This window comes from Panulirus ornatus, chromosome 32 (assembly GCF_036320965.1).
Source record: "Panulirus ornatus isolate Po-2019 chromosome 32, ASM3632096v1, whole genome shotgun sequence".
NCBI lineage: Eukaryota > Metazoa > Arthropoda > Malacostraca > Decapoda > Palinuridae > Panulirus > Panulirus ornatus.
Genome location: NC_092255.1, coordinates 14,298,118 through 14,312,099, shown reverse-complemented (window position 1 = coordinate 14,312,099; position 13,982 = coordinate 14,298,118). Strand labels below are relative to the sequence as shown.

Genomic DNA, 13,982 nt, shown 5'->3' with positions numbered 1-13,982 from the left:
GTTTGGCATTTGGCTCATGTCTTATGACGACGACCTGTTCGCAATATGAAGTTCCTCATTGCTCACACTCATTGGTATGCGAAAGGACATTTACTGCTAAATAATTGAAGTATATTAAGTATAGTCTAACCTTTGTACGCACAACTTGTTTTGGTATATGTGGGAAAACGATGTTAAAAAAAATGAACATAGTTATTTGCTTGTTTTAGTACGATTTTAGTTCCCAAAGTAAGGTAAGACTAGTCTTCCATGGTTAGCCAAATGTATCAGCACACATGAGGAAATTTCATCAGGACCATGAGCCTTATGAGGGTCAAGACTACTTTAATAATCGACTTATGTCTTCTCTCTATATATATCTACTTCCTGAAACCTCCTCCCCATTCCATCTCATTGGTGATTAGGCTATATTGTCTCCCACCTCAGAAAAAGAGAAAAAAATGTCATTACCTTGCTCGCATATGCTTACATCATCTCAAAAATTCTTCCCTCTGACTCCTTTTAGCCTGATTAGCTGCTCTTAACCTGACAGTTAACTCCTGGTGAATTTATAAAATTATAGATTATTTCCTGCCTCGTCCACAATGCTATTTTCAAAGTCTCTTTAATTATCTTATCCTTTATCTTATTTCTTATCCCTGTAAGCCTAATGTACACTATAGCTCCGCTCCCGGTCCAATCACGGGTTGGCTCTCGCTCTGGTTAAATATTATTATATGTAGTTCAATGGGGACGTGCGGAAGCGGGCCGTGAGCGGAGCCAGACACCAGTGAGTTGGGAGGCTGTCTCTCCATCCTTCCCTATTAGCCCTAAGAAACCAACCATGTGGGATGATGACAATTTGTTTTCATCATCATTCAGGTGAAAGGTGTGAAATTTCCCCCTCAATTTTCCTCTCGTCCAACATTGGATGGAGGCAGCCAAGTTCTCCCTTTCCTATTTTGTTTGTTTGTTCTTCCTCTTCGTCCATGGCTGTGGCGATCATAGCCTACTCAGACGAAGAAAAATCCATCTTCTCTCACTGCCAGATGCACTGACACTAGACAGCCCGCGACAAGAGTGGACTAGGATGACCGTTACTTGAGCGTGAACGGAGCGGTAAGTGTGCATTTCCCATAGCTGTGAGCGGGGCGAGAGCGCCTAGTGAGCGGAGAGCTATAGTGTGCATCAGGCCTTATACTTATTTCATATTCTCTTGTATCTTTACACTTAATGACTAGCTGGAGTATCGCCTTTATTTTCACCACAGCACATACTAAACTTCCTTTGCTCTTTGACGTCTTTTATTGAACTACTTATCTGTCTTCTCTGGTCTCAGAACTTTGACGGCTTTAATGACCCAGTCGCTTGATAATCAGGCCCAAAGCTCGGTCGACTTAGCCAGTCATCCCTAGTTTCTTACCAGTGCTTAGAGCCATCATATGTGCAGTAAGGGTGTGCATGGTTTTAGAATAATCATGAATACCTGAAGGTGTTCGAACTGTGGCTGTAACGTGAGGGCTGACGGCCTCTATTATGGCCCAGGTTGTTGATAGGCTTTTCACAGACCAAATAACCAACCAGCTAGAGCGTACAGCTTGTTTGGCTCCGTTAGTTTAAATTTTGTTATCCTTGGCACCAGCTTTCGTCTCCAGTGCGAGACTTTGCTTCGCTCCCTAGGTTCCTCTACTCAACAACACTCGATCTGGGTATACCCTCCGACGCTCCTCGCGCTTTAGACGAAGAGCAGCTACGTCGTTTCGCTGCGCCTATCTATGGGATGTTCATTACTCCTGGCTGTGAGCTGCAGAACGCTTCTAACGTGCTTCCCACAAGCAAACCGAGAGCCTTCGACAAGTACGACGACCCGTGTACTGTATACAAGCCACGAGCAGCGGCTGAGTCAAGGTCTTGGAGTGAATCCTTTGCAACAACGTCACGTCACCGAAGTAAATTGATAGGCTGAGCTCGCATCATCAAAGTGACTGATTACTCTGTATCTCCACAGGGATCTTCCTCCTTTGTATGTAACCAGCAAAGCCTGTGAGCAGTTAACAGTTCTCAAGTGTGATACATCATTTTTGCGCTCTGACCATTTAATAACAAGCATGTTTCCGTGAGCGCGTAAAGTTGCGAAGTGCTTACGAATTATATTTTCACACTGGAGTCATACTTTGCTAGTACCCTACAGGTGAAGTGTTTGACATGTGTTAAATGGATACTTGTGGACTCTTAAACAGCTTGGGGTAGGAATGACCATTTTGAGTGTTGCTAAACGAACCATTGGAATACACTAATTTATGATGAGTATTACATTGTAATATCAGCACTGCAGTCTTGGGCTAGGCCATTTCACCTGGAGTTAGGGTCCACCATCCCTATACCCGTGTTGATACTCTGCAGGCGTTTATCCTTCTGTGGCGTTTTTTGTTTCGTGACACGAAATGTCATTAATTTTTTTGTGCATCTGTACAAGCGTTTTTCTGGTTGGTTGGTCTGGCCCTGTACATGTCTCGTTATTTTGTGATTACGTGTACATGGTTGTGTATATTGCTGGGTTTTTTTTTTTAGAACTTGTAAATATTTCTTTTTACTCTTTTTCTTTTTTAACCTACGCCCGCCCTCCCGTTATTTCTGTTTGTGATAAATTGCTGGAGAGTGTTTGGAGTTCTTGTAACCTGCTAATCCCCTGCATGTCTGTCATGGCCGCTACCCTTATAAGACCTGTCTGATCGGATGGCTCTGGCCTGACACCCTTAGTTGCTCCTGACCATACTTGGCTATTGAATGACTGTCACCTCTGACTTACCAAAGCAGCTTTATGAACGCAAATCGTTCAGTCATAGCCTGCATCACAAGAGAATTTTTGACTAGGATTTTCAGAAACAATATACTTTAAGTAATCTTAAACTATTTAGATCACTGATTCACTTGTACCCAAGCAGCCCTTCGAATAAAGATACTTTATTCTTTTTTTCAATCCGTTTTTCACAGTAAAGTTATCTCGGCTTTTTTTTTAAATGGTATTTTATTTCTTTATGATTACCCAGGACCAATTTCTGTGAGGGTCCTGGTGTTACCCCTTTCTAAGGGCTTTTGCACGTCAAGGTTTATTCATAGTTCGATGATTATCATTTGATTATTTAATCCCATATCATCACCTTTTCTTTCAGTTAATAGAGAAGGAAGCCCCCCCCCCAAAAAAAAAAAAAACCTAAATCATTATTTTTATCTATCCATCTCTATCTCTGACGCCTATTCCCTACTGGAACGCCCTTACGGGGGTGGCCACGGCAATAGGGTCTTCCATAACTAGTGAACTCAACCTTAACAAGCTACCAAAGACTGCATTTCTACAGGCTACTGGCAAAGGGTAACTGTAGCGCAGTGTTTGCAGAAGCTCCTGCCTAATGTTCCTACTGACTACTTCTACCTAATGTTTCTACCTAATGCTCCTGCCTAATTATTCTTATCCACTACTTCAGTCTACTGCTCCCACCATTTTGCCAAAAGGCAAGCTAGCACATAGTGCTCATCGCAGGAAAATTTAGAGTTACGAAGAATTGAGTTGCGTGAGTAAGTGTTGTCAAGTATTAATGTATGACAAGGATAGATTATATGTTTGTGGACAGAGTAATCCGCGTGTGGGTGAGGTAGAAAGAAAAGACAGCTACTTGGTTCAGAGGAGTGCAACTTGACAATCACTGAAGTACTGGCTCATGATACAGCGTTCACTAATTCCCCCCTGATACCCAGGCAAGTAGTACTGGTCGCTCGCTGCCTGCCTTCACCTAGATCAATAGATTCATGAGTATCCGATATCCTTACCAAAACTGGATAAGAAATGCCCCCTGAGTTCCTGTCCCTGAGAGAGACTTTCCCCATTACCTCTCTCACTGTGTGGTGATGCCTGCTGACGAGAGGTTTGAAAGTGCTGCCAACTTGGCGAAAAAAATCGCCAGTCCATCGAATTTCAAGATTTACTCTGCCCAATGTCAACATCCTTCCTTACTGGTCACGGACCTTCACTGAGCCGATGTTGAAATCAAGCTGAAGATATTGAGGATTCGTCATACTAGTCATGATAACTGATTTTCCCAATATTTTGTTATTTTGAAAGATGCAGTAACACAGATAATGAAGCATCAAGAACACTAAAATATCACCGTTACAACTTGTTATTCAGTTTCTTTAAGATGTAAGAATTCCCAGGTCGATTTCATAAGTTGCAAAGTATGTGTCCATTCATGCACACCTTCACAGAAACCAATATGCTGTTCCTATATCTTCATGGCACCTGTTGAAAATAATTTCCAGATGATTTGACCAAAGGCGAAGTTAAGATGCGCATAATTCTTTTCCTCTACCAAGTAGCGCGTCATAAAGCTTGCCTTTCTTTTTGTGATGCATCTGTAATCTGTCAATTGGTTATTGAAGACATCACAATAGGTGGCAGGTAACTAGGGACAAGGGAGATACTACCCAACTGGGCATTGGTATTGTTAGCGATGGTGCAGCGCATTAAGCCAGCACTATAGCGGGTCTCAAGTTCCTCTCCCTGGCCCAGGTATCTGTCTTTCCCTTCCGCCTCATTTACATTTAGTTTGCTAGCATTCCGCCCAAAAATACATGCTCGCTTACATATAACATTCGACAACGTGTACCACGAGACTTTTTATTCTCAATTCTACCTCTTTTTAAGGAGCTGGGGGGGGGGGGGGGGTTAGCTACTCGCGTAATCAAACGTAAAATCTCGGCAAAGAAATTTAATGGAATGGGTTTCTACGAGTATAGAACTCTACCCCATAAAATACAAAAAGTACACACACACGCGCGAGCATATATATATATATATATATATATATATATATATATATATATATATATATATATATATTTATATATTTTTTTTTTTTTTTTTTTTTTTTTTATACTTTGTCGCTGTCTCCCGCGTTTGCGAGGTAGCGCAAGGAAACAGACGAAAGAAATGCCCCCCCCCCCCATACACATGTACATACACACGTCCACACACGCAAATATACATACCTACACAGCCTTCCATGGTTTACCCCAGACGCTTCACATGCCTTGCTTCAATCCACTGACAGCACGTCAACCCCTGTATACCACATGACTCCAATTCACTCTATTTCTTGCCCTCCTTTCACCCTCCTGCATGTTCAGGCCCCGATCACACAAAATCCTTTTCACTCCATCTTTCCACCTCCAATTTGGTCTCCCTCTTCTCCTCGTTCCCTCCACCTCCGACACATATATCCTCTTGGTCAATCTCTCCTCACTCATTCTCTCCATGTGCCCAAACCATTTCAAAACACCCTCTTCTGCTCTCTCAACCACGCTCTTTTTATTTCCACACATCTCTCTTACCCTTACGTTACTTACTCGATCAAACCACCTCACACCACACATTGTCCTCAAACATCTCATTTCCAGCACATCCATCCTCCTGCGCACATCTCTATCCATAGCCCACGCCTCGCAACCATACAACATTGTTGGAACCACTATTCCCTCAAACATACCCATTTTTGCTTTCCGAGATAATGTATATATATATATATATATATATATATATGCAAACTAAAAATCTCGGTTATTTTTAGGAAAGTGTTACGCATCTCTCGTGTCAATTTTGGTTGCCTAGCAACGAGTTGTAAATAAACAGTCACCTGAAGAGACACAATTCTTTCCTTTGCGTTAGATGGAGATTGATAGCCCGTCATACAATGAATTATTTTTTTTCAACTTCATTGCTCTCATAGTGTGAGATTGATATTTACATTATCTTATGGTAATGAATCTTAGATGTTGCCGTAAACGTAGCATAGACAACGATGAAAGTATGATTAATAATTCTTGGATTTGGATATAGATATTTTGGGAATGTATATGTACATTGCACACATATAGATGCTAGAACATAAAACTTTGAATTGTTGCAATTTTCTTGAAGAACTAGATTACATTTGCTACATGCTATGTGCATGTTCATGTAAAGATCTTTAGAAATAAGAAACGATAACATATCACTAAGTTTTACGAATTTTCTGAAGAAATATTGAAAAATAATGACGTCATCACTGCTTACGTCATTGTCTCCATATAACGCCAAGGACATTTTTTCGCGTGCTGTCAAGAAGTATAACTTTCTGAAGTTACGAGTAGTTGCGTTCACAAGTTATTTCCAGTATTTCTTATTGGTTAATCGTCTATGCATGTTACTGTAGATGAAAAGGGGGTTACAATGAATAACATCATTCGTGCAAAGTGTATTGTCATTGGTAAGCAAATCTGTGATATGACTTTAGACGTGGTGTTGTGCATGTATGAAAATATCCATAGACATGGCATTCTAGATACCCCAGGTATTTAGGGTGAAATAGAAATTAGGGTGCATGTTAACTTTAAGGATGCAGCCAATTTAACAAAGAAGTGAAGGAATTCCATGCCCATGGAATCGTTATTAGTAATAGAGTTCTATTTCAGTAGCGAAAATCAGTTTAGGAATGTTAGGTTGGGTTTTATTATTTATAATATATATATATATATATATATATATATATATATATATATATATATATATATATATATATATATATATATATATATAACGATTTCCCGCGTTAGCAAGGTGGCGTTAAGAACAGATGACCGAGCCGTATAGGGAAAATCCTCACTTGGCCCCTTTCTCCATTCCTTTTGGAAAGTAAGACGAGAGAGGTTGGATTTCCAGCCGGCCGCTCCTGCCCCCTATATACAGGGTGTCCCAAAAAAATGTACTCTCTTTTCGACACCCTATAACTCACTGAATATATATATATATATATATATATATATATATATATATATATATATATATATATATATATATATGTAATATCCTCTGCCTGTTAGCTGATTGAAATCCAGAAATTTGGTAAAGTTTAAGAAAATAGTACTGAGGAAATTTTGAGGTAAAATATTACTTGATATTTTTGATCATTGGTAATGAAAGGCTAGAAATTGAGATAAAAATCTTAGGCTTATCAATTAACTATACCATAGCTTAACTTGACCTCACCTAGAAATATTTGGTAATAACTTAATGGGTAATACAGTATAATTTCAAGCATGAAATTATATTAAGTTTTTGCAAGTGTGTTTCATTATTAATGGGCTTAAGACAAAAGCAGAAAGGTCTCATGTCTAGATGTCTAGTATTAATTAAGCCCATTTCCATTTCCAAATTTTTACCAGAAATTTATTAGGCATATCTGATGAATGCTATGTTTGTTTTCTTTCCTTATTGTAATATTTGAATGGTTTGATGTCCTTTTTTCAGTTAATTTCAATGCAGCACCTACAGAGATCATGAATTGTATTTTTTTAATGAGGCAATTAAATTGCCTTTTTAATGTATATTTGTTTGAAATGAAATATTATTATACCTTTAGCTGTATTTCGTAGGATTTTGAAAAGAACTAAACTTCGATTTTGTTTCTCACTTTGTTATAAGGGTGAGGCTAAAGTAGTTTTATATCCATAGGTGACAGCACTGTGGGGAAAACTTCAGTAGTGCAATCATTTATGTCAGAGGGCAATCTGTTCCCCAAAAATTACAACATGGTAAGTGATGTGATCATAGTGCACACATCGTATTTTCACTGAGGGTAATTTTTGTGGATGAATTAGAAACCAGGTTAAAGGATTATTGTGGTTTGTTTTGGACATTTAAATATACACTGAAGATTTGAGTAACCTCATCATTACCATGATGAAGATTGGAGAACAACAGATCTTAACATCAATCACTTCCTGTTTCACGTGTGTTTAGTTGAGCTATTTTATTATATATTTATTTATTTTGCTTTGTCGCTGTCTTCCGCATTAGTTGAACTATGTATATATATTTATTATTGATTATATTTTATTTTGCTTTGTCGCTGTCTCCCTTGTTAGCGAGGTAGCGCAAGGAAACGGACGAAAGAATGGCCCAACCCACCCACATACACATGTATATACATACACGTCCACACACGCAAATATACATTCCTATACATCTCAACATATACCTATATATACACACACAGACATATACATATATAAACATGTACATAATTCATACTGTCTGCCTTTATTCATTCCCACCGCCACCTCGCCACACATGATATAACAACCCCTTCCCCCCTCGTGTGCGAGGTAGCACTATGAAAAGACAACAAAGGCCCCATTCGTTCACAGTCTCTAGCTGTCATGTAATAATGCACCGAAACCACAGCTCCCTTTCCACATCCAGGCCCCACACAACTTTCCATGGTTTACCCCAGATGTTTCACATGCCCTGGTTCAATCCATTGACAGCATGTCGACCCCGGTATACCACATCGTTCCAATTTACTGTGTTCTTTGCACGCCTTTCACCCTCCTGCATGTTCAGGCCCCGATCACACAAAATCTTTTTCACTCCATCTTTCCACCTCCAATTTGGTCTCCCACTTCTCCTCGTTCCCTCCACCTCTGACATATATATCCTGTTGATCAATCTTTCCTCACTCATTCTCTCCATGTGACCAAACCATTTCAAAACACCCTCTTCTGCTCTCTCAACCACACTCTTTTTATTACCACACATCTCTCTTACCCTATTATTACTCGATCTTTTTATTATCGAATTATTACTCGATCAAACCACCTCACACCACATATTGTCCTCAAACATCTCATTTCCAGCACATCCATCCTCCTGCACACAACTCTATCCATAGCCCACGCCTCGCAACCATACAACATTGTTGGAACCACTATTCCTTCAAACATACCCATTTTAGCTTTCCAAGATAATGTTCTCGACTTCCACACATTCTTCAAGGCTCCCAGAATTTTCGCCCCCTCCCCCACCCTATCTATATATATATATATATATATATATATATATATATATCTGTATATATACATAGAGAGAGAGAGAGAGAGAGAGAGAGAGAGAGACACCATTTTGTATTAATTGCCATGGTCCATATTTCACATAATTTTGTGGTTGATGCTTAAAGATCATGTTCTTTCATATCTATACTGGAGAAAAGCTCTCTCACTTACATAATTAAATAGGAAAATTTGCTTGATGAAGGTTACTGTGCATAACCCAATATGGAATAATCATATGAGTTGCTTACACAGGTCCTTTTGCTCTGTCATGGCCTCACGTGTGCTGGCATATAGTGTTTACTGTTGATGATTATCAGTAAGGAAAAGGGTATACTGGGTTGGAATGACAATGTTAGGGAACTCTAAGACATTGTTTAGAAAGATGTTGGCTGACCTCAAGATGGGTTGAGGCCTCAGATCAGATGCATTACTAAATTGCAGCATTATAGACATTTATAAGATTAAAAAAGAAGAATATATAACAGCCACATATCTGTAATAGTTTTGAAAAGAAATTTTTTGGATAAGATTAGAAATTTAAAAGACTACAGGAAAAGCTGTACTGTCAAGCACCTACCACACTTAGCCAGAATCAGAAGTAAGAACATGCTGGTGACAAGGACATTTACGTTAAGTATTTTAGTTGCTTTGCTTGTATCATTTTCTCATGTGTCAGTACTATGATTGCATTTTCATCACTGTAGTTAAACAGCTCATCATCTAATTTCTCCTTGCATTTTGAGCTGAAAATTGTCCAATATTTTCTATAACTTTCTAAAGAAAATTTCATACTTTTCTCCCATTCAGTAGATATGATGTCTAATATCTTATTTTTTACTTTGCTCTTGTATGAGATTAGTCACTTTGAATTCCTGTCCATGTTTTGTATATCTCTCTTCATTGATCCTCAGTTTTCTTATATAGGATTTTCTTATTTCTGTATCAGCATTTTATATTTTCTCATCAAGCCCTTTGTTCTTTATTTATTGCTAACCTTTTTTCTCTTCACATTCTCATTTTCTGTTCATTTACTGTTTTGTGTTTGTAAGTACTTTCAATTGGTATTATTTTCTTTGTAGTTGATAATGACTTATTTTTTTTGTTTTATAGTATAATGTGGAAGGTTGTAGTGAAAGAGACTTTGGGCTATTGGCACCCGAACATTCAGGAGGGTAAGAGGCAGGCATGGGTCAGAATGAATTGGATCAGAGTAGTATGAAAGGGGCAACATGCTGTCAGTGGGCCGAACCAGGGCATATGAGGTGGATAAGGTAGTCACGGAATAGTCTGCAGGGCTTCTCTATGGATTGTAAGCACTGGTTTCAGTATGCTATACATGTCATTTAGAAGGTGAATTTGCTTTGATAAGGCCATTGTATATCCTTGACATTACCTCAAGTAAGGTGGAAAAAGCAGTTGGATACAAAGAGGAATTTTTAATAGTATTCTTATTGACTATTAATGTTAATATAATTGTTATCATCAAGATAAGTGTAATTTTTAGGATATTTTTAAAAGAAGATATGTCATTTGCTTTGTAAATTTACTTAGTGTAATTGTGGCAAGATGACATTTTTCCGTTGACTAATTAATTGTTTGCTGACCAACAGACTCTTGGATTAGATGTTGTGACGAAGATGATCAATGTTCCTGACACAAATTCCATTGTTGAATTGTACCTGTATGATTGCTCTGGAAAGGAGTTTTACAGAAATCTTGTTATTAGATTGGTAAGTCTACCTAGGGTGTGATTTGAATTTATTTGCAATGTACTGTCCTTTATTATATGTAGTGTCTAGACAAAAATAATGTTATAATTTACAGACTTAAAAAGATATCAGTATCCGTTGTGCATAGGTTGAAGTAGTTATGCTAGTCTTGTGTTCCTGGGCAGAGCCAAAAAATTGTTTTAGTGTGGTGCCTTGACTGAAAAAAAAGTGAAAAATGTCTAGTTACCATATAAATGAAATGAAATTAAGCAATCCTTATTTTTATTCAGGGTAAATGTGCTGTGCCACTCAATTCATTAATTATTTAAATAAAGCTCTGTGATATTAAGCAAGGGAAAATGGTGTGATGGGGGTTAGCCATGGCCTCCATCACACTGCATATCTGCAAAGAAAGTATGTTTAATCCTTTTTGCTGCATTGCTAGATTTCTGTGGGTGCCTCAGAATAATCACTTTTCTTCCGAAGAATGAAAGTCCCTATTTAATATTTCTTTTTGTTTATCCATTTCATCTCTGTCTTGAAGGTTGAAGATATTACCTTAGGAATGCCTTGAAGCTACATAAAAGCATGAACATAGCATTGTTCAGAGAAAAGTTGCTGATTCTACTGAAAATCAATTTCCTTTGATTTGAATAGAAAACATTAAGAATGATGAAATATCAAGCCTGAAGTATTCTTTATACATGTAAATGCTATATGCATATAGAATCCTCTTTCATATGTTTTTGTTTTTGGACAGTAAAAATTTCTATTAAATGGGATTATCATGTGTAGCATATTAAAGCACAATTTATTTCAGAGCAGTCAACCATCACTCTTGCTCCTGATGTATGATGTCTCCTTAGAAAGTTCATTTAATGCTTTGACTGACTTATATGATCAGGTAAGTCTTTATACAGACACTTTTTCTTTTTGTGCATTTTATTTACTCTGCTGCCCATGTGAAGTCTGTAGCTATATTTGTGTCTTTTTGCTAATGTTTACAACTACTTGAATATTGACGTTACATTATTAAGTTCAGGCTAGGCACACACATTAATGATATAATGTCATAGCTGTACTGGATGTATAAATTCAGAAGGTTTTGTGAAAGGTTATGAGAATGGTTGGTTAAGACTGAACACTGATATGGTGAATGAAACTTTTGTAAATTTCCACATTTCTTGTAGTGCATAAACAACATTTCATGCCTATTAGCACATCACTGCCATGCTTGTATTGATGTGCTCTGTTTCCTTTAAACCATATCACATGAAATGTCATATGATGTCAGCTAGTAATGCATTTGAGGATGATTTGATTATTATGTAGTCATTTGATTTGATATGGTGAAGGTCGAACAATGCCGTTAATGATTCTCACCAAGAATATGATTAGAGTAGATGAATTACTTTCTTGAGAATATTCTGCTAAATGATGAAAAATTCCCTCATTGATATTCACCTTTTCTTAGGAAGTATCATCATTTGTGTTTATAAAAGTTTGATTGTTCCCATTTGTTTTACTTCTGGAATTGATAATGATATTCAGATGAGCAAGACAAGAGACTTTTAGGTTGTGTCCTCACAGAGCATAAAACTCACCACTTGCTCTGACTTTGGCCTTCAGTTATGTTTGAATGGTTTTGACAATATTCTCATGATGATGATGTTAAGTATACCAGGAAAAGTATATGCAAGATTGTTGATTGATAAGAGTGATGAAGTGACTGAATACAGAGAAAGTGAGGAACAAGGGTTTTTTAGGAAAGGTAAGGGATGTGTGGATCAGATTTTTGTGGTGAGAATGATTCTGGAAAAGGATCTAGCAAAAGTCAAGAAGCTGTATGCAGCTTTTATAGATCTGGATAAAGCATATGACAGAGTTGAGTGGAATGCTTTATGGGATTCATGGGGTAGGGGACAACTGTTGGATGGTGTCAAGCCTTCTATAGATCAGCAAATGCATGTGTAGGGGAAAATTATGGTATGCATATGGATGTAAGGCAGGGCTGTGTGATGTCAACATATCTTTTTAACATATTGATATGCCTAGAGTGATAAGAGAGATGAAAGTAAAACTAGGGAAAAGGGGTGTAGCGATGGAGTGTGAGGGAGAGATATGTTGGGCTGTGACAAACCTTTTTTTAGATGATATTATGTTTGCTGAAAGTGAAGAGTTGCAGAGGAATATAAGTGTGTTGTATGATGCATAAGCATAGGCGATTGAAGGTAAACTTGACTAAAAGTAAAGTGGTGTTTAAAAGGAAACAGAGTGAAAGGATGGATTTTGAAAAGACTTGTAGAGTGAGAGAGTGAGCGAAGAAAGTGCACCAAAAGAAGAAAGTGTAGTGTACCAAAGTGTGTTAAAGATGTGGGCTTAGACAGACTGGAAAAAGTGACAGAATTTGAATATTTGGGAGTTATCTTAGGTAAGTTTAGTGATATGGAAGGAGAGATAAAGGAGAGAGCAGTGCAGGGTAGAAGAGTATTGGGTCCTTTGATAGAATGATAAAGGGTAGAGGTGTAAGTATGGAAGTGAAGAAAGGATTGAGGGACAGCATAGTCCTCCCGACCCTGACCTGTGCTGCTGAAATATGGACAAGGGAGAGTCACAGAGGTCAAGAATCCAGGCTATGGAAATAAGTCATTTGAGAAGAGAATGTGATATGTCTAGATGGAATGAAGAAAGTAATGAGGAAGTGTATGAAAGATATGGTATGGCAGGGAATGGAAAAGGAATGAATTGGGGAGTGGTAGAGTGGGTGAGACTTAATACTTTGAGGAAGTTTGGGCTGGTGTAGAGAATGCAAGACAAAGAGCTTACAAAAACTGTGTGATAGTACGATTAAAGGTGTTGGTGTGAGAAGAAACCATCAGTGACATGGAGAAACAGAGTGGAAGTGTACTGGAAGGAGAGAAATGGGGGAAGAATGCTTGGAATGGTGTATACAAAGGAGACATGTAAGTACAGGGAAAAATGAAGATTCTTTTACCATGATCACTCCCTTGATGAGAGTTCCTGAAGGGAATGGGCATCAGAGATATAGATAGATAGATTGATACATAGATAAATGATGATGTTATAGATCCCCTCTTGACTGCCAAGACTTTGGCAGTAACTCTTTAAATGGTGCATTGTAGTTTATTTTATACTCTCTTGTTATTATTCTTTATCTATTTATTCTCCAGTCTTATTACTTTATGTATCACTGTTTACTTCACTCATGAATCATATCTTTCTTGTTCATTATTTTTATCTAATTTTGTATATACAGTACATATTAGCTTTATGCTCCTACTCTGAGATGTTGAATTAAAACCTCTGGAACCCTATTGTTATTCTCATTCATTTAACTGTTTGAATATT

At 37.8% G+C, this 13,982-nt stretch overlaps 1 protein-coding gene across 8 annotated transcripts in view; it reads left to right on the top strand.

The window, feature by feature from the left end:
- LOC139759058 (intraflagellar transport protein 27 homolog) overlaps window positions 1-13,982 on the top strand; it is a 225,593-nt gene that overhangs the window by 111,598 nt on the left and 100,013 nt on the right. For 4 of the 8 annotated variants that reach the window (XR_011714988.1, XR_011714986.1, XR_011714987.1 and 1 more), the window contains exons 1-4: window positions 6,113-6,281; window positions 7,526-7,605; window positions 10,515-10,634; window positions 11,434-11,517. Coding sequence is in view for 4 of the 8 variants with exons in the window: in XM_071680975.1 (XP_071537076.1) it covers window positions 6,212-6,281; window positions 7,526-7,605; window positions 10,515-10,634; window positions 11,434-11,517 (354 nt within the window). In the remaining 4 variants the exon portion in view is untranslated. Of the gene's footprint in view, window positions 1-6,112; window positions 6,282-7,525; window positions 7,606-10,514; window positions 10,635-11,433; window positions 11,518-13,982 lie in introns of those variants that run through there. The other 4 variants (XM_071680977.1, XM_071680976.1, XM_071680978.1 and 1 more) reach the window with 2 other exon arrangements.